General features: G+C 39.6%; 2 protein-coding genes and 1 long non-coding RNA gene across 6 annotated transcripts; 2 read left to right on the top strand and 1 right to left on the bottom strand.

Moving 5' to 3' along the window:
• Positions 1 to 2714: 2714 nt before the first annotated feature.
• Positions 2715 to 15165, top strand: stard3 (StAR related lipid transfer domain containing 3). Of its 3 annotated transcripts, none has more exons than XM_063903769.1 (15): positions 2715 to 2891; positions 4481 to 4719; positions 4810 to 4887; positions 4999 to 5076; positions 5186 to 5239; positions 5840 to 5957; positions 6049 to 6150; positions 6691 to 6746; positions 6824 to 6916; positions 7119 to 7181; positions 8982 to 9077; positions 9520 to 9599; positions 9725 to 9829; positions 9931 to 10024; positions 12390 to 13140. In XM_063903769.1, the coding sequence occupies exons 2-15, from the start codon at positions 4507 to 4509 to the stop codon at positions 12495 to 12497; spliced, it is 1338 nt and encodes a 445-aa protein (XP_063759839.1). In that variant the 5' UTR covers positions 2715 to 2891; positions 4481 to 4506; the 3' UTR covers positions 12498 to 13140. The 3 variants fall into 3 exon arrangements, with proteins under 3 accessions (XP_063759839.1, XP_063759837.1, XP_063759838.1); XM_063903767.1 differs by lacking the exon at positions 12390 to 13140 and adding an exon at positions 13481 to 15165 and having other exon boundaries at positions 2719 to 2891; XM_063903768.1 differs by lacking the exons at positions 2715 to 2891; positions 12390 to 13140 and adding exons at positions 2910 to 3074; positions 13481 to 15165.
• A 133-nt stretch (positions 15166 to 15298) lies between these two features.
• mreg (melanoregulin) lies at positions 15299 to 19259 on the top strand. Its single transcript, XM_063903771.1, has 6 exons — positions 15299 to 15939; positions 16086 to 16295; positions 16415 to 16577; positions 16871 to 16961; positions 17046 to 17209; positions 18332 to 19259. The coding sequence occupies exons 2-6, from the start codon at positions 16207 to 16209 to the stop codon at positions 18545 to 18547; spliced, it is 723 nt and encodes a 240-aa protein (XP_063759841.1). The 5' UTR covers positions 15299 to 15939; positions 16086 to 16206; the 3' UTR covers positions 18548 to 19259.
• On the bottom strand, positions 15502 to 20064 carry LOC134878021 (uncharacterized). Of its 2 annotated transcripts, none has more exons than XR_010167643.1 (3): positions 19818 to 20064; positions 19544 to 19706; positions 15502 to 15914 (listed from the first exon to the last, which is right to left on the bottom strand). It is a non-coding gene; the product is annotated as an uncharacterized LOC134878021 (long non-coding RNA). The 2 variants fall into 2 exon arrangements; XR_010167642.1 differs by having other exon boundaries at positions 19544 to 19709.
• Between the last annotated feature and the right edge of the window lie 855 nt (positions 20065 to 20919).

Genomic DNA, 20919 nt, shown 5'->3' on the forward strand with positions numbered 1-20919 from the left:
AAAACCAGAAATCGGATTACGGTTCGTTTTCTCGTTTTTTCGATTATGCACCCCCAAAGTTATTTTAGCCAAAGAATTAAAACATTTCATGACATTATTAATGCACCATCATATCACAATATTCATGGTTGGTTTCATAATTTTCCCACAGATATCAGCAGAAGAAAGCATGCGGGAAAATCGTTCAGCAAAGCGTGAAGTCTGTGTCGCCAGCAACACAGAAGAAGCTACAAGAGAAATGGAGAGAGTCAAAGCGGAGATGTAGGGCAAGGGAAAAAGCCACTAATGCTGTCCTTGATCTTACGCCACAATCACCTCAGGATCATGACCAGCCATTTGAAGAGATCAATGACCCCCCAGTGGCAAGGCCAGTTATCAATGGAGCCTCAGTGGCAAGGCCGGTTCTGCATGAAGTGATCAATGCTGTCCCAGTACCAGTACACGTTTTGTGTAGCACACCAGAGAAGTCCCCCGGAAACCAAAATCCACCCAAAAAAAGAAGAAAAACTAAAGTGACCAAAGAACTACGGAAACTACAAAAACAAAATGAGAAATTAATGAAGGAACTTGAGGCTGAAAGAAGAAGAGTAAATACATTTAGGCGAAAGAATCAACGCCTGGTGCAAAGACGGACTATGGATAAACGTGCTAACAAAAAAACACAAACAAAGCGAGGAAACACTGGAATTCAATTAAAAATATATATTTTACCTGTGTTTTGACTGAATTTAAAATAATAAATTTGACTGTACACAACATAGGCATACTAGTATTCTGTTGTCCAACGGTGCAACAAAATGTCCCGTGGTGCGACAAATTGAATTGTGAGGGGAAAAGGTATTTTAATGAAAAATGTATGTAAAAAGTGTTGGATAGTATAACAATGATATCATCACTATGCAGCTTTAAGGATGAAATGAAGATTCCTTGAGTTTTATACAAATTATAATGAATGTAACCCAGACATTTGGGTTAAGTCTCTATGTGTACATCTTATAGTATATAAATAACATAATTCTGAATTTGTTGGGGGTATGTTTGATGTGGAAATATAATTGGGACAAACTAATATGCCTTGTGCTTATCTATCTTACCTGTCCAACATTCTCTGAATTAAATAATGGCATTCTTTATGTCGTTGCACCGGTAGACACATTTTAGGACTACCACACCAAAAAGTGAATAATATGCAAAATATATGAAGAATTAGAAATGGACACATTCAGTTTTGAATTATTCACATATAAGGGAATATAATTATATGTCATTGGACATATATTTTTGAATTATTATTTTTTTCACTTTGGATTTGAGTTCACGTCAACCACCCATATACTCATACCTGGTTTTTTTCTGTCTTCTTCCACAGCAATGTGATGTTCCTGATTTGGGATCTGCTTCTCTTGCGTCTGTTTCCGAAGAGTCTTACTTTGTTATCCCACCGGACAGTGTCCTTCAAGTTCCATTGGATAGGCCACAGTTCTCCAAGACTTCATCTTTATTCCTCAACATTTTTCTCTGCAGTCTATGACATCACTCCTGCTTAAGCTTCTCTACGCTGACTACCATAAGAATTAAGATTTATGATAGAGGACCCTCTCATCCCCTTCATCAACTCCCACCAGACAGGAGATTCAATCTACTACCACCAACTACAAGAACTCCTCAGCAGAAAGCTTTCTTAACGGACAATAAAGTTTATTTATCTATCTTATCGTATTGTTGTATTTTGTTGATATCACCCACGTGATAAGCAGTGTTGGGAATAAAGCATTACAAAAGTATGTAATTACTGTAATGCATTATTTATTTATTTCCTGTAACTAATGTAAGGCATTGCAGAGGGGGGAACTGTAATATATACTAGTTACAATGCTAGTAACTTAAGTTACAATACGTTTTACTGTAACCTGGATTTTAATGGTGTTCAGTGTGGTGGGTCAGAAAGCTATTCCTGAACCTGCAATTTTTTTAGTCTGTTAAAGTTACTTAAGTAATGCAAAAGTAATGCCTTAGGCCTACATTTTAAATAGTAATAGGCCTATGGTAGTGTAAGGGTTGAAAAGACAGTAGGCCTATGCCTATTGGGTAGGCCTGATCAGTAGGCTGCTTTACAGTTTTTGAGTAACTTGCCCAACAGTGGTGATAAGGTGATTTCCTAGGTCTACTCTTGTATGCCTATATGGACTTTCATGGGTTTTTCATAGTAAGCTAGCCTGATATCAGCCAACAACAACAATGCACATAACAATGACAGACCTACGCGAATAGGCTACGATGGAGATTGCTAAAGTAAGGATTAAACATATGACGTATTTATTTAGATCAAATGCTCAAAACCCCCATGTTACAAGCTGCTTCATACAGTAGGCACCGATGATCTTTTACCCTGTGGCTCGCGATTGTTTGGTTTCCCTGACAACCAAACGAGCCCTGCCAGCCCTGCGCAAGAATCCGTGTATCATTCGTTCATTTGTTATCCGATTGTTTCATTTTCCATTTTTGGGGGTGCATAATCGAAAAAACGAGAAAACGAACCGTAATCCGATTTCTGGTTTTGGTTTTGAAATCGGAAAAACGAGAAAACGAACCGTAATCCGATTTCTGGTTTTGGTTTTGAAATCGGAAAAACGAGAAAACGAACCGTAATCCGATTTCTGGTTTTGGTTTTGAAATCGGAAAAACAAATGAACGAATGATACACGGATTCTTATTGCTGAATTATATCTTGCTCCCAAAATTAATTTAAAGCAGACATAGTTCCGTCACTAGATTTCCAGCGCTTTGGAGCTAGCAGCGAGGAAGTGATTCCTCTTGCGGCGCGATTTCATCTTTGATAAATCAGCCCGGAAGAACTGGGAACGTTAGGCGATGATGATACGGTAAATCAAGTAAGTTTAATTCGTTACATACTTAGTTATATGAAATAATGAAAGGCCCAATAATGTTCACTTTATTTCCTTGTTTCATAGCGTTGCTTTCTGTAGTTGTTCACTAAAGACATGATGTGTGTGTGACATGATTCTTCATGGGGTAACAGTTAGCAAATGAGAGTAACTTGCTTAGAAACGAAGGTAAGTTAGCCGGTGTTAAGCTAACCGTGATAGCTTAGCTCAGCTGTTAGCTAGCTAAACTTCATTCGGTGTATAACCTTTTGTTTGCAATGGTTAACCATAAGTGTGTATCTGAGAAACTGGTTATTACTGTACCCTGTCTTGTGTTATTGGTACCGTTTGTTGACATGGGTAGGTTAGCTTAGCTCACCTGACAGATACTGAAGCACTGTCAGACAGTTTGTAGTTTTTTAGCACAAAGTGAAAGCTTGAGGGAAAAACAACATTTTATCAGAGTTTTGAAGATTTGAAAGCGTCCTGTCCACTGCTGATGGATTCAATATTTTTGAAGTAAATAGATATAAACCGGAGATCTCACATGATGCTTGGAAACATCAAGTTTATTGTCTAGAGTAGACAATTGAAACTTGCTCGGTATCGACTGATCTTGATACACTGGGTTAACTGCGTTTAAACAGACGCCTTCCCTTTTACAACCATTGTGACTAAAATCAAGCAGTAAGTGCAAACAGCAGCCTCAAATAAATGCTCCAATAGCATACTATAAAACACTGGCAGTTTCCGTTTTAAAAGGTGCATTGTTTGCTTTACTGAATATAGTATCCTGTAGCATGGACCACCTTTCAAATCTAGAAGCACATAAAGTTACTAAACAGATAAAATAACATATTCAGTGTAATCCAGGTTGTCATGTAGTTTTTTTTTGCAGCATGAAGAAATATTTTCTTAACTGTAAGATTGCTTGAGGACTGTTGAGGGCAAAACAAACTATGGGTCTTCATGTAGAGAGTTGATAAGCTAACATCAACACCTTAAGCTGGTTATCTTAATCTCATCTAGCTGGACAATGAATCAATAAACATGGAAAAAAGGTTTTCATCATCAAAATATGTATTTAAATCAGCATCTAAAAATAACGTGGATCGTGTTTCTTTTTGGATATTAAATCTGATAAAATGGCCTGAAGTCAGATGAGGAAAGTCATGAGACTGCACGCATGGCAGCGAAAATAGTGAAGGAAGCAGACACTGGTACTCTGCTGCCTTCCCTGCTGTTATCAATAGTTTTTCAAACACACATACCATTCACCTACCAGTATATCTTTCAAAAATAAAACGTGGCATAATAATTTTCTATTGCAACATAGTTTATTCACCATGCATTTTCATTAAGATGTTGCCCAGCTGAATACAAGAGAAATGCAACCCTGTGATCTTAATCTTAATGACAAGTATATAAATGTTATCAGAACTCCTTATCAAAAAACATGTTTTATTATTTGGAAGCTGCTGTAGCACACAGGGGAAATGAAGCAGTTTTAACTACTTTCATACTCGACTTTGAAACGCCCTCTTTTATTCACATTCTCCCCTTTTTTTGGTTTGCCCTTATCTCCGTTGTTGCAGGGTGAGTTTCCTGTGTCACCGCAGGAATGCCGGGTGGAGACTATGGGGAGCTCGGGGGCAGCCTCCCTGCCATCGCCTCCCTGAATGCTTCCTACTCTACGTCACTGTCCCTCCCTTCCCCGTACCTGTTGGTAACCCCCACAGAGCGCAAGACCATCTCCGATGTACGCCGCACCTTCTGCCTCTTCGTGACATTCGATTTGCTCTTCATCTCCCTTCTGTGGATTATAGAGCTGAATGTGAGTCTTAATGTGGGCTCCATAGACAGAAACTTTAGAGACTTGTGATGGGTAAAACTCAAATTTGGATTCTGCTCTTTGTTTTTGCAGATCTCCAGTTCAATCTGGGACAGGTTAAAAAATGAGGTCGTCCTTTATAACTATAGGGATTCCTTCTTTGATATCTTTGTAAGTGGGTCAATCCAAGTCTTTGTACATTCAAGTTAATTTTGATCTAGAATAAAACCAAAGCTACTTCTGTAACTTATTTCTATTTTTGTTCCTTCCTCCTTGTCTCAGCTTCTCGCTGTGTTTCGTTTCCTGTGTTTGCAAGTGGGCTATGCTGCTTTTCGGTTGAGGCATTGGTGGGTTATTGCGGTAAGTGAGCCGCAGTGAAACACACACTGATGAGATTGTGGACTATCTCTGTCATTAGCAGATCTGGACATTGATTCTAACTCAGAACGTATTCCTCCTTCCTCCACAGGTTACCACCTTAGTGACCAGCGTCTTCCTAGTTGTTAAGGTCATCGTGTCTAGTGTGAGTGTCCCCTCCTTTTCAAGCTTGTGTGTATGTGTGTCATGCAAGCAGTCAGCTGAAGCCACAGAAACCTTTTCACTTCTCCTTTAACTGCAATAATCTGCCTGCTGACCAGAAAATGAGGTGATTGGAGTATTTATGATTAAGAAATCTGCCATCAAATGAAATATAATTGGTTATTTAATATCTTACACAATACATTTTTGTTACCGACTTCAGACTGGTAAATTAGTTTTGGTTTGTTTTAGTTTTTTCTATATATCATTTTGGCTTTTTAAGGTGAGGAAATGCACCTATCACTGTGGGTATTCTAAATGGCGGAATTTGTTGATTTTTTTTTCATAGTCTGAAGTTCTATTGTCAAATATTGATACATTTCCAGACTTTAACCCTTTTAATTGTCAGTTTGTTTACAAAATGGCACTAAGATAAACTCTTGAATTGCTAATTAAAGACTGATGGGATCTGTACTTGAACTTCAATCGTAAAAAGAAAAAAAACAGGAGCAAAAGTTAAAGTGAGTCCCCTTTTGTATGCCATATGTTTTGACTGTTAATACCCTGACGCTTGAGGACGGTATTGGTTTCTATCTCTACACAGCTCCTATCCCAGAATGCCTTTGGCTACGTGATACCCATCACATCTTTCGTGGTGGCCTGGCTGGAGACCTGGTTCCTTGACTTCAAGGTGCTCACTCAGGAGGCTGAGGATGAGAGAGGTGAGATAAAGATTCCTCACAGGTTTGAACACGACTCCACAAAACTGGTTTTCTCCTTTTTAAAAAAAAAATGTTCCTCCTTTGACATCAGCCTACCTGGCAGCGGTGAACGCAGCCTGCGAGCGAGCGCCCATGATCTACCCCCGCGCTGTTTCAGACGGACAGTTCTACTCTCCGCCTGAGTCCATCGCAGGTGATGTCTGCGCTGCTATGTAGAGCGGTTATTGTGCAAACCATGGTTTCCACTGGTCTTTAAAAGTCTGTGAGTTTGAGGAGAAAATACCAAGGCCATAAACGTTATTAAACTTTGATTTCCTTTTGTACAAGAATAGAAATAGAATTTATTTTAAAATATCTTTAATTTTAATAGTCAGCAGTCCTCTGGCTGCATATGTCTCCCAGAGTTGCCTCGTTGTTTCAGGCACCACCTGCTAAGCCTGGAAAAATGTAAATTCCAGGACTCTTGTCTTACCAAGGACATACAAAGACTGCTTTTTTTAAAGACCTGCGGGACGTCCATACAGTATGGCCCGATGCAGACCCTGAAGCAAATTAAATGAAGTTCATGCTATGAGCCTGATCTGTGTCTTAAACTGCGCTGTTAGTGCATGAATTTGAGTTGATTTTTTTTTTGAAAAGGTGTTGTAGCCCTCTTAAATATAGACAAGTGCGGTCTTTTCCGTCTGCTGTGGGTTTTTTATCCATTTATAATTAGCATTTTGCCTCTGAACAGGCTCTGAGGAGGATCTGGACGAGGAGGGTCTTGGACGCAGAGCTGTCACTGCACAGGTACCCGCATCAGTCGGAGAAGGCTGCATACTCCTCGTGTGATCATGACTCATTGGTTTTCTGTTCTTTTCCTCCAGGAAAAGGAGTATGTGAGACAGGGTCGTGAGGCCATGTCTGTGCTAGAACAGATCCTAGCCCAGGAGGAGAACTGGAAGTTTGAAAAAAACAATGTGAGTGTATAACTTGGCTTTTAATTTATCCAATAGAGAAGTGTCTCCTATTCCAGTTTGGTTGTGGTAACATTCAACGCTGCAGTGCAAAAATGAATCTGAGGCACTGACATGATATCATCTTACCGCTTTCGTTTGGCTCGATACCATACTGCTTTCCCTATCATTTCCGTTTATCTAACAGTATTTTGTTCTGTTTCAGGACATGGGAGACTCCGTCTATACTCTGGAGATTCCATTCCATGGAAAGACTTTCATTCTGAAGGTAAAGCAGCACTGTGTCCATCCATTATAAAACTAATTGAACCCCCCAATAGTTATCCAAATCAATTATTTTTAGACCCATGATAATGTGATTGTTAGGCGTTTGTCAAGTATTACCTATGGGCTTGGGATAATAGGACACTTTTCATTCAACTGAATCAGAATACGCTTAGGAGTCTTTAAATGGTAAGAAACAAATATTAGTTTTGCATCCAAATAAAAGATAGGGTTTTGCAAGTCACTCATGTGAGGATATTCATGATTATACTGTCAATTACAAAATCCACCACGATAAAACGTGCTATTCTCAAAAAATCCTATGTTGTCACAACCCGAATTATAAAGATTTCTAAGCTGTTGATCGCCATATTGAGCCTCATGTAGATTCTGTATTGTGTCACAGTGAAGCCATGCTGTATATCTGTACAGCGTTCACAATTTCTAGGACACGCTGGTGGATTCACTTGTTGCTAATGTGGTATAAAATGAGAGCCGATATTAAAGAGACTTCCTGCGGCTGTTTCGCTCGCGTGCGTGTGTGAAAACAGATCTTAAGATAGACACTAATGCCGCTTTTCCACCGAGCTGGAGCCGATAAAGATCTGGTTTTTCGTGTTTCCACCGCAGTGGCGCCGGCTTTAAGCGCCAAAAAAACAGATCTCTCTGCCCGGCAAGATCCAAGAACCAAATACTTACGCTTACTTCGGAGGGGGGAGATTAACCTGAGCAATAACAGTTCATGGCGAGTACAGCGAGTACGACATGTAACAAGCAGTAGCGCTGAGCAAAGTGACTAGAACGCGAGCACACACTTATAAAAAACACACTTTATAAAGTCAGGCAACACTAACCAGGATTAGTTTGATGCTGTTTATGTTACCCTACTTTAATCACCATCCGTTCAGTGTTATTGGTCATTGTGAAGAGCAGGCAGACGTTCTCCTGTTGTTTTGTATTATTGCAGCTATCGGATGGAATCAATACACGGGCTACACAGGTTGCCATCAGAAGTAAAATCATAACGAAAACTACGCCGGTAAAATAAGCCTGTACAAAAACAGCTTCTGCTACAATAGGATAGCAGAGTAGTCGAGATCGTCAGAGTAGCCTCGCTTGCTATGCTAACATCACCTGTCTTATGCCAGAGACACTTTCATAACAGCGTTGAATGCCAAACCGCTTCAATTCAGACTGAAACACATTCACTTATGAGGAGAGGGGCTATGCATCAGCTGCTTGTGACAGTCAGACAGTGAATATGAATCAGTCATAAGAGGGCACGTAAACCGTTACGTCATGACGCAAACGATGAGGCAATGACGCAGCTCCACTTTAGCTCCACCCGGCCTCTGAGCGGTGGAAACACAAGGGGTGCTACAGGCTAGAACCAGAAAAGCAACCGAAAAGCAAAAGATTGGATCTTGAAGCGGATCCGGTTTAGTGGAAAAGGGGCATAAGAAGAGCATAATACCCAGGCTTTGTCTTCAAGATTTAAAAAGCGTTTCTTTAATGTTTCATAATGATAGAAAATTCTCTTTGGTTAGCGGTTCACAAACACATTTACATTTATCCATTTAAAAACACACAGAACTACATTAAAAAACAATTCTGTTTGAATAAGGCATGTGAGTTCAGTTTCTCTTTGTTAAGAGTCACCTCTCAGTGTAGTGCAGTCACTCCACTGTCAGGAAAAGTGACACGGTAAAATAGTGCGATACGGTGAAAGAAATACTATCCCACCATAAAACAAGTTGGAAAAACTGCATTTTGAAATGTTTATGTGTGTTTTTGTTTTGCTCAGGCCCTTATGCAGTGCACTGCGGAGCTGGTGTATCAGGAGGTGATCCTGCAACCAGAGAAGATGGTCCAGTGGAACAAAACTATTTCTTCCTGCCAGGTGACATTTTTCTCCTTCGATCTGACCATTTTTTAAAATGTGATTTAGAGCTACAACAATTAGGTGATTGAATAATCACGAACTATTTTGAGAATTAAAAAATGACTGAAAGAATTTTCATCCACATAACGGCAGAAAACGTTTTTTGCGGCCTCTCAAATTTGGAAAACTTGTGGGTTTTTCTCTGCTTTATCATTTAAAAATACATGTTATTGGCTTTGTACTGACTACATTTAAACACTTTATAGACCAAACAATTAATCTAGAAAAGAATTGGGTGATAAATCGATAATAAAAAAAGGGCTGGTTGCAGCTCCTATTGATTGAAGTTTTAGCCTTATTGTGTTTCCTTTCCCTGTGTGGGATAATAAAGTCAATCTGGCTTCGAACATTTTTCTTTGTGTGTTGCCAAACTCTAACAGTGGTTTCTGGCTCTCCTCAGATCCTTCAGAGGGTTGATGACAACACTCTGGTATCATATGATGTCTCCTCAGGAGCAGCAGGGGGAGTGGTGTCTGCGAGGTACATCAGCAGCGTGCAGCAGGCCTCTCTATCCTGACATCTCTTCTTTCTACTTTCTGTCTCTTTGTCTTATTTTGCAACAGCAGGTCTGACATAAATTGATTGACTGATTTCTCTTGCTTCAGGGACTTTGTTAACGTGCGACGGGTGGAGCGCAAACGAGACTGCTACCTGTCTGCTGGCATGGCAACTGACCACGACGCCAAACCTCCAATCGGCCGCTACGTCAGGTCAGACCGTGAACATCTTATCGATTTGACAAAAGTGCAGTTGTTTTTCTGTTTGTTCTCTAACTCTCCTGTCCACTCTGTGTTTTGATTGTCCGGTTCAGGGGGGAGAACGGTCCTGGAGGATTTGTGGTCCTAAAATCCAGCAGCAACCCGTCCGTGTGCACCTTCATCTGGGTCCTCAACACAGACTTGAAGGTGAGAAGACACTGTACACTGGAATATATATATATATATATATATATATATATATATATATATATATATATATATATATACAGCCGCGGAAAGAATTATCTCTACATGTATGGCAGCCATTCCAGTGTGTTGAATTCCAAACACAGAGAAAAAATGCCAGTAGTTTATAGAATACAATAAAACAAAATAATAATAATTGAGCTCAAAAGACGTGTCTATAAATAATAAAACAAGAGAAACTGATAAAGCTGAAGTGGTCTCTTAATTTTTTCCGCGGCTGTGTGTATATACATATTTATATATATATAAAAAGAGGATACACATTTGAAATACAGACACACTCAGACAAAGGGCTGTACCCGATGTCTTGTTGTTTTATTTGAACCTTGAATTTAGGTGTTCTTAGTAAAGCTTCAAATTTCCTCTATGATCTCCTCAACCTTAAAAAATGTAAAAAGCATGAGAGCCAACATTGTTTTATTTTTGGAAGTTTAAAACCCACAAATATGGAGTGAAGCTGAATATTTCTTTCGATCATTTTTTACCTCTGGACTTTACAACACTAGAGTCATAGGAAATGTTTTGATCAAGTGAAAAACAGCCAATACTGGAATCTAAGTCTACCAAAAGTATGGCACTAATACTATTATTGTAGCCTAATCCATCTGTAACCGTGCAGAAATCCCAGCTTTAAAAATAACATGAAAAACAAGAATAAAAATAGTGGAGCATTTGAGTGTTTTTTAAGATTGAAATTTCTACATAACAAATAAAGCTTAGAGATATCTGTATAGCACTACTGAGACAAAAAAAATGGTTCTGCTGAACAGCTGATGGGACTGTGACCAAACAAATTGATATTTGACCTGACAGAGGCCTGAGACAAGTCCTTTATCTGTGGGAACCATGAGTGTCTGTACATAATTGAATAGCAATCCATTAATACGGTTGAGATATTTTAATAAGGAACAGAGGTGTGCCATCAAGCGGCCATCCATAGAGCCATGACAATGGGTGATCATTTAAGATGCTTTAGAAAATACATACGTTCAAATCATACAGCTCTGAAAATAATTAAGAGATCAATGCAGCATCGTCAGTTTCTCTATATTTACTTTTTAAAGGTACGTGTTTGAGTAAAACAACAATTCTGTGTTTGAATTAAACACACACTGAAATGAAATGGCTGCCATTTGTTCAGACCACTCCAGATTCAAACAAAAATCTGGAGTAGTCTCTTTATTTTTTCCAGAGCAGTATATACAGTATGTATGTATGTATGTATATATATATGTGTGTATATATATATATATACATATGTATGTGTATGTATATATATATATATATATATATATATACATACACATACATATGTATGTGTATATATATACATATGTATGTGTGTGTGTGTGTGTATATATATATATATATATATATATATACATGTATGTGTATATATATATATATATATATATATATACAGTGGTATGCAAAAGTTTGGGCACCCCTTAGGAAAACCACTGCATCAGTTTGTCACTTGCTGAGCTTTTGAAGCAGCAACTTCATTTTAACATATGTTATACCTTATGGTAACAGAAACATCTCAGTAGTGAAATAACTTTTATTGGTCAAACAGAAACATGTTTATGTGCATTCAAACAAAAATAGGCATGTGCATAAATTTGGGCACCCCTAAGAAATAATTCCATTAATATTTAGTATTGCCTCCTTTTGCTGCAATAACGGCCTGTAGACGCCTCCTGTAGCCACAGACAAGTCCCTTAAGCCTGGCAGGTGGTATTTTGGCCCATTCTTCCACACAAAACGTCTCCAGTTCAGTCAGGTTTCTTGGCCTCCGTGCATGGACAGCCTTCTTCAAATAAATCCATACATTTTCAATGATGTTAAGGTCTGGGGACTGGGATGGCCATTCCAGAACATTGTACCTGTGCTTCTGCATGAATTCCTTGGTGGATTTTGATCGGTGCTTAGGATCATTGTCCTGCTGAAAAATCCAACCCCGGCGTAGCTTCAACTTTGTGACTGACTCTAGAACATTCTTGTCAAGAATCTCCTGGTACTGTAAGGAATTCATGTGGCCCTCAACTTTAACAAGTTTTCCAGTACCTGTGCTAGCCACACAGCCCCATAACATGATAGATCCTCCACCAAATTTTACAGTGGGCAACAAGTTCTTTTCATTGAATGCAGTGTGTTTTTTTCGCCATGCATACCTGTTCATGTTATGACCAAATAACTCAATCTTGGTCTCATCTGACCACAGTATTTTGTTCCAAAATGCTTCTGGCTTGTCCAGATGTGCTTTTGCATACCTCATGCGACTCTTCTTGTGATTAACACTCAGGAAAGGCTTTTTGCACATCACCCTTCCAATGAGCTCTTCCTGGTGCAAAGTACGCTGGATTGTGGAACGGTGAACAACTACACCATCAGCAGCCAGATGTTGTTGTAGTTCTCTGGAGGTGGTCTGTGGCTTCTCTGTGACCATTTTCACCATCCTTCGCCTGTGCCTTTCCCCTATTTTTGTCGGCCTACCACATCTTTCCTTCACACGGACTGTTCCTGTGGCCTTCCATTTCACAACTACGTTTCTGACTGTGGAGACAGACAGTTTAAACCTGTCAGATAATTTTTTGTACCCTTCTCCTAATTTATAATGTTGGATTATCTTAGCTTTCAGGTCAGTGGAGAGTTGTTTTGAGGTCCCCATCTTGCCACTCCCTAAGAAAGAACCTAGGCCAGGCACAGCCAGCTATTACCTATGTTAAATAGCCTTTTTCATGATTGGTTCCACCTGTCTTTGTAATTGAAGGTCTAATGAGCTAATCAAAGCAATTTTGTGCAGCAACCTGTCAGCTATAAATCCGTACAGGTGTTGAAATGAATGCTATTTATAAGGGTGCCCAAACTTTTGCACATCCCATTTTTTGCATTTTATTTTATTATAATAAAACTATGTAATGCTACCCTAAGAATTTTGGTCTGGAAAACACTAAAACGTCTACATCTTTGTAGGAAAACAAATGTTGTTGCTGTGATCTTCTATTATAAAGGAAAAGCAAATTGTCATGAAATCTCAGAGGGGTGCCCAAACTTTTGCATACCACTGTATATATATATATATATACATATACATATGTATGTGTATATATATATATATATATATATATATACATATACATATGTATGTGTATATATATATATATATATATATATATACATATGTATGTGTATGTATATATATATATATATATATATATATATATATATATACACACACATACATACATACATACATGTATATATACATATATGTGTATGTATATATACATGTATGTATATATATATATATATATATATATATATATATATATATATATAGTACATACTGTAAATACAGCTCAATGTTTAAAATCACTTTTTGTGTCTTGCCAGGGCCGACTGCCCCGCTACCTCATCCACCAGAGTCTGGCCGCCACCATGTTTGAATTCATGTCCTATTTACGCCAGCGCATCACTGAGCTGCGGCCGTCTCTCCGCTCCCTCCACCAAACCTAAAACAGGAGAGACCTGTAACTGTATCCCAGCTGGTTGAGAGGAGTCACTGCTTTCAGTGGACTCCAGAAGTGGCCGTAGCAGTACCCTGAGCTGAAGGGACATGCCACCGTGACTGAAAATGCTGGACTTCTGAGCATAGGAGATGAGAGACATGTGAACACACATTCACCACATTTCAGTCACAATAGAGTTATTCCGATTTCAAAGATGAAACTCCAGCAGTTGGTGTGGTCATGGTTTTTTGTGGACCTGTATATGTTTTGATGTGTCTCTTTAAGTGCAGTAAGAGCTGTTTCCTCAAAATGACATGACAGGATCACTGAAACAAGGAAACATTAATGAAGATATCCCTCTCAACAGAAGCGGTGCATTAGCATGAAGCAGCTGTCTCTCTGAGCCTTATATCACTGCACACATTGCTAGCCATTTTTTCTTTGTTTAGATTATTTTGTGTGCATGTTTTCACTGCAGCATCTTGCATATGTTTCTCTGCACCTGCCCTAACACTGATCCCTCACAGTATATTGTTCTCTCCACTGGGATAGGTGTGGAAACAAGTCACCCTTCAGTCCTATCCCCACCAGAGGGAGACGTCACTGAAAACCTCTGAGTTGGACATGATATCCTATCCCAGTGCACAAAAATCTGTCTGCTACATTTAATCAACCTCAACTGAGAGTCAGATCAGGAGGCTGTTCTGTGTTGCAAATAGATTATTGAGCTCATTAACAAAAGATGAGCGTACATTTGGCTGCTTTGTACTTACTAGAGCTGTCTTTGGTGCCAATGAACTCCCGTGGCCTTATGTTAATAAGCTGACTTTTCCTCATCAAACATTATAACTCATGTACTAATATGTTTTCTCTCCTCCATCAGACCTGAGATGTGGCACTGAATGATGTTTTGCTTTCATTTCTTACCTCTTGGAGCATAATGTTCTACTTCTATTTAATTAGATAATGTTTCCCCTGGCTGAAGCTTTGTTTCAAATTCTGCACCTTGGAAAAGGGGGATTTCTCTTTGCCTATGTAACTACACGGGCCCTCAGCGAGACCTCTGCTGAGGCGGATTCTATTGGTTAATAATAATGTCTGCGTCAGATCCATGACTCCATTATGTAATCGGTTCTCCATTGGCCTGAACCAACACTCGTGAAAATCTGGCTTGTAATTATTTTATCATCCAGCTGAAAAACAAACAAGCAAAACCGAAAATTAACCGCCTTAGAGAAAGAAATAAAACAAAAAAAGGACTGACCTCTGATCATTGGTTCAGATGACTTTAGAGACCAAAGAGAGTCACTTTTAAATGTATCAACAATTTGGTGCCTTTATCACAGACACAACGTCAGCCTTTTCTTTTGCTTTGCATTTATTTTATACTGTTGAATCAATGTATGCTTATAGAGCCGGTTTAGAGTACTTTTTCTTTTTGTATAATACTTTTGAACGTGTTTAGCAATGAATCATCCAACATGTTAATTTAAGGCCATCACATCAGTACTGACCAACCGTTTTTGAGTCTTAACCAGTGTCTTATGTTGAATAAAATCTATGAACTCACGACAACTTCCAGACTTCATTAAGTAGCGGGTACTATAAACCTCTTAGTTTCTCTATTTGTTAATCAATTATTTTCTATTAGAGGTGAACGAGACTTGGCTATCACACTAGTGTGTGTGTGTGTACAAACACTTTATCCCACTTTGGATACTTCGGGGCCATTACTCTGCCATGAACAATTTTACCCTGTGACTTGAGCATATGTTACATGGATGACAGTTGCCAAAAAGACCGCAGTGTTCACAATGCCTCCCCAAACCTTTTGCTCTTTATCTGAAACACTTTTTGGAAACTAAATTCTCCTTTTACGTGAAAATCGGAAACCTTTCAAATGAATCCATACAAAGATTTTCATTCAACCACATTTATACAGATTAAAGGTGACTGCATACAATAAAGGGAAAGTATCCTAAAATCAATACAGTCATGGTAAATTCATGGATAACGACTGTGTGTAAGTAGGCCTACTGTCAAAGACGATATGCGTTGTCCCCGGGGCCAAACACAATGCTAAGGACAAGGGATGGAGCAGCTCACATGATTAAGTTGTGACTGTCTTCTGAGGCTGTGGGTGTGTGAATGTGTGTCTTTTTTTTCATCGATGAGAGAGCGAGTGTCTCACTAGCCTCATTGTCCTTCATGTTAGGCTGATGAGAAGCACCAGTCCGTGGGCTGGCTTCCTCCTGGACGGGCTCTGGTTTATCATCTGGAGTACGGACCTCTGCTGAACGAGGAGCCGCGGCTGGGCCCTGAAAATGGGAAGCTGAAAATTAGGTAGAGTTGGTGACTTTTTGCTTTTAGAGCTGTTGATCTTTCTGATACTGAAATGCTTTCACTGTGAGAGATAAACCAGATTAATACGATTTATTCATAGTGAACTGGTGACAGCTGACTATTCTTACATCTTTTTTGTAACACAGGCTGTGAATAAAGTATAAAGAAACCCTTCAGAGCGCCTACAGGGACAGATGCATTGTGGAGTTAAAACCAAAAGAAGTTCTTTTGCCATTGTGCGTCTGGAATATCAACCATTGACTCTAAATGGGTTCTGCCTTCATGAAGTTCTGCTGCTGCTGCTGCATCACCAGTGACAACGACGATGAGGATGACGAAAAGCAGCCTTTACTACCGTAAGAAGATATTTAAAAGGCCAGAAATAGGGTTGTCAGAACACAATGAGTGGCTTATCTGTTTGACTATGCATGTATAACCACTGTATGAAACTTTTGTTTGTTTTCTGACCACACAGTCCGGATCCGTTGGAGTATTTTAACCGTGAAGTCCAGAAGCGTCGTGATGAGGAGACCAACCTGTGGAGTGAGCCAGGAGACCCCAGCCACTCAGAGAGAAAAGATGACCGGGTGCTTTACAGCCTGCTGCAGGCCAGAAACAAGACCCCCATGGGATCCACAGTATGGCTTTTTTTTCTTCACACACAATACAGATTTGAGGCTTAATTTGAATCATGTTTGCCTGAACCTGATTAAAGAAACGATTAAAGACATGCACAGTTGTACAAATAGATCCCCATGTGAGTCTAATGAGTGCTATAAAATGTTCAGTTATTTAATTCAGCTTTGGGCAGCATGAGGATGTCATTTTTCTCAATTTCAAATCATTTTCAATTCAATTTCAATTTCTATGAGAGAAATTACACCTGGCACAAAGAAATTACTTTGTAAAGCTTTGTCTTTTTCTTGTTTAGGGCTATCGGCGACTAAGTGTTGACATTGAGGCCATGAGAGATACTCGTCGGGAAGTCAGAGACAAATGGAAGCAAATCCTGGAGAACTTAGGTAAGGCAAGGCAGAGGAGATGTGGGACAGACTGTTTCTTCTACAGTACATAGTAACCATACAGGGGTTTGTCTTTTTTTCTAGGTTTCATGGCAGAGGCAGACTCGCTGCTGACGGTGTCAGCTGGAGCCTCACATGACCGTATGCGTAACGCCCCTGCAGCACGTGAATTGCTTCATACACTCCACACTGAGACTTCCCTCTTCAGCAGCAGGCAGCCCCCTCCAGAAAGATATCTACTAATCCTGGTGAGGGCTGGGGCTTGTCTGGGGGTATTGCAGTGATAATTAACTTCAAACAGAATTCACAGCACCCTTGCTCTGACCTGTAATTATGGGTTAAAAAAGCACCCTTTGGTGCTGCGGGACATATCACTCATCATAACAATAACATAACCCAAAATGGAGGCCTGTTTACTCTTTCCTTGCGCTCTTGGCCACAACAATAATGTACTTTCCCTAACCCCTTGTTGCAGTCTTGTCCAGAAGGTCTAACTGCAACTAACTGCATGATCCATAAAATCAGTTGAATGCCTTTTTTTTAATGTATCTCTGAAAACAGGGCATGAACTCGGTATGAACCTGTGCTTAATCTTTTTACATTTGGGAAGGAGTAAAGCTGTCAAATAAAGAAGTAATTTAAACTTGATGTAATGTAACCATAAAAAAACTGACTGATGAATGGACATTCCCAATAATATCAAGAGTGGGAATGTCAGAGCGGCAGCCATTATTATTTTTACCCTTACCCATTGTAAAGATCCTAGTAGGTCTATCTGCGGACACACTCACACAGAAATCTGGGTGTGGTGTCTAGCAATGTTGGTAGTCTACAGACTTTTTCTAGTAACCCAATCCAAAAAACTGTGACTAAGGTAGGGCATTGTGTGTCACAATAACATATGACAACAATCGCCAATAAATTAGCACTAGTCAAACGACCACAGCAAACTTTCCAATGTCTGTTCTACTGTCATTCTATTTATAGGACCGTAAATGAGAGTAATCCATTGTACTAGTTTACAATTGATATGGCAGAAGGTCCGGGTTCATTGTAGCATGAAGGCAGTGCTTGTTAGATATGAATTCCCCCTCTCAGGATTAATAATAGCTTGTTAAATCATATTGAAAAATGTCACGATAAATCACTCCATGGCCCACATTCACAATATCTCTTAGGAAAAAGGCAGTATTGCACAAATGTACTATTCATTTTCTGATTATTGTTTTAATGGGTCAAAAGAAGCTTCAGATCATAGTCGCTGGAGAAAATCGGTTGTGGTGCAGTGGAAGATACTGCCCCACTCATATTCTGACAACAATCTCATTTAGGTTCAATGCCTCAACCACTCTTTCTTTTCCTCTTTATAGGATCGTCTCCTCTATCTAGATATTGCAGAAGATTTTCTGGCTAAGGCAAAGCGCTTCTATCCTCCGACGGATAATTCTGAAGAGGATGAGCCGGGCCTTGCTATAAACCTGCCGCTGCTGCTGGCCAGAGTAGAGGCCTCCATGAACGGAAAAGGCAATGAAGAAGAAAGTGAGGACGACAGCGGAGGAGAAGGAAACTTGAGTGACAGATCTTGAGATCTACTGGCTGCAGTAATAATAGACACAAGGCAGGGGGCAGTAGCCATCAACCTTGAAGACCAGGATAACAGAAATGCATAGCTCAAACCATCAAGTGTCTTTTGCTGCTTCTTGGCAGTTTTAGGCTGAACAATTTCTAGTTTCTCACCAATTTTGCAGCTCGAGTCTTAGTGGGCTTTCTCGTGTTGAAATCTTATGTTGCTTTGCTGATTTTCTGGTTAATTTTACTGTGGTGTTCCATGTCCGTGTCTTGTTTTTCCATCTACCAGTGTTTATTAGGATCTTAGCTTGCTCATTGTTTAGCTGTTGCGAAGCTTCAGGGTAGAGACGTTCCTTTTAGCAGAGCCTCTTTATATTTTGTCCTATGATTATCAGCCCACATTTTATTCAATCACATGATCGGTTACAACACTGAATAAATAGCCCACTAAACTGCTGTCAGATTTTCTTAAGTTTCACAAGAATTTATATTTGTGTAATTGTAAAGTCTGCATTTGGCTCATAAAATGTTGGAAAGATAGCAGATGGAAGTACATTATGTAAGACATTTTGCATCGGTTGTGTATGTGTCTTGTGTGACTTTGAGGTAATGCACAGGGGTGTTTTTTCCCCTCCAGCAATTTACTGAAAATGTGAAAGCCATTTGAAAGTTTGTGCATGTGATCACATGTCCAGTTTATGATTAAATAAAGTTCCAGCCTGAAGCCTGTACAGTGTCACATGTATGTTGGTATGTTGAGTCCCTGGGGGTGCCCTATGTCAATTAATATGAGTTTCCTTATAATCCAAAATAACAAGAAGATGTAAAAACAGAATACATTAAAAGGTGCAATCAGTGTAGTGGTCATGTGAGCATTGATTCCACTGAAACTCTGGCACAAGAGAAACATTCCTTTGCAGTGGAAACAAGGGTCCTCTTTGGTCTGCACCTCTACCCTCACGTTGCCTGTTTGTTTACCAATGTCCGGCTTACCCTCTGATCCACAGACATACCTCAAATTCCAGTCTGGTGGTCCCTGTCTTTCTGAATATCCCACTTGGAGCAAACTGGTTTTCAAGATGGACGAAGAAGATGTTGTTTGGGTCGTCAGCTGCTTGTTGTTGTTGCTGTTTTTATCTAAGAGAGACACTGCTGATGGCATGTTTGAACACCAGCCTGCTGGCGTGTTGTGTCACACACACACACACACACACACACACACACTGTGAGCATAAACCAATAGAAAGTTTTACTTTTTAGCTAAATAAGCACAGTGTCACATCTTACTTGTGTAGGTGGATATTCTGTCCCCTCAAATCTATTTTTTTTGTCACAAAAACAATCTGACTTACTCAAACTTACAAACTTCAGCACTTCTTGACAGGGCAGGATATATCCTAAAATTGCCCTTCTCCTCCCTCGCTATCCCCCACCTCAAGTCCCTCTCTCAGTGAAAGCTCATCTAAATGTCACATCCCAGCAACTGTGGCAGTGCTGTTATGCAACACAAAGCTGTTCCTGTCCTGTCGTGGTCTGGTAGAGGTGGAGGGTTGAGGATGAAGAGGAGGGTGATCCCTGTGACAGGAATCACCTCGTCACTGTTCACCTTTACAGACCCTCCACACCCCTGGCTTCATTAGCATTGCATGACTCACCCCACACAGCAGGGAAGAGACAGACATGTGATGTCCTTTTGCAGTTTCAGCAGGCCAATGCCCAAATTATTACAAAACTCTATTTACTATCTTTATTTGACTCAGTATCTTGTCGATCTGAAAAGATAGGATTTTGAGTCATTTGCAAAATAAGACTAAACGTGACGAAATGTAGCAAATCAAAGTGTAATTGGTTTCATTTTTTAATTTCTTTCTACAAATATGTTAATCGTGTTAATACACATCTTTTTTGTAGAGAATCTTAATATTGTGAAAGGTTTAATGTAAACGCTGAAGGACCTTGCAAAGTGACTTACTAGGTTTCTGAAATGGCATCTCATGGTTGCCATGGTGTCATAACATGACTGAAGGCTCTGGCTCTTTTTCCCCACTCTGACATTGAGCAATAGTTTACAAATGCAATGTCACCCTGCTGAGAAGTGACAGAAATGAAAGGATATACTGTCACACTTGACAAGCAGAGGGAAAATAACTGTTACATTATACATATACAGGGCCTTCACAGTCAGGGGAAAGGAATGGCTGTCATTTAGGCTTGAAAATATGCAGTGAAACAGCTAGATGTCATAATGTGGCGCAGATTTAAGCAGATGGCATACTTTTGTCATTGCATGTGAAGCTAATGAAAAACACATTTAAAGTCAGTGTGAATTATCTTATCATTAGGATCATTATATTCCATGTGTGTGTGTGTGTGTGTGTGTGTGTGCGTG

Source organism: Eleginops maclovinus, chromosome 16 (genome assembly GCF_036324505.1).
Source record: "Eleginops maclovinus isolate JMC-PN-2008 ecotype Puerto Natales chromosome 16, JC_Emac_rtc_rv5, whole genome shotgun sequence".
In the NCBI taxonomy this organism is placed as follows: Eukaryota; Metazoa; Chordata; class Actinopteri; order Perciformes; family Eleginopidae; genus Eleginops; species Eleginops maclovinus.

Coding starts and splice junctions, on each gene's coding strand:
- stard3 (XM_063903767.1), top strand. CDS start 4,507: ATGCCGGGTGGAGACTATGGGGAGCTCGGGGGCAGCCTCCCTGCCATC. Junction 4,888..4,998: donor ATTCCTTCTTTGATATCTTT/GTAAGTGGGTCA, acceptor TCCTTGTCTCAG/CTTCTCGCTGTGTTTCGTTT. Junction 5,958..6,048: donor GGAGGCTGAGGATGAGAGAG/GTGAGATAAAGA, acceptor CTTTGACATCAG/CCTACCTGGCAGCGGTGAAC.
- mreg (XM_063903771.1), top strand. CDS start 16,207: ATGGGTTCTGCCTTCATGAAGTTCTGCTGCTGCTGCTGCATCACCAGT. Junction 16,296..16,414: donor GAAAAGCAGCCTTTACTACC/GTAAGAAGATAT, acceptor CTGACCACACAG/TCCGGATCCGTTGGAGTATT. Junction 16,962..17,045: donor GCAAATCCTGGAGAACTTAG/GTAAGGCAAGGC, acceptor CTTTTTTTCTAG/GTTTCATGGCAGAGGCAGAC.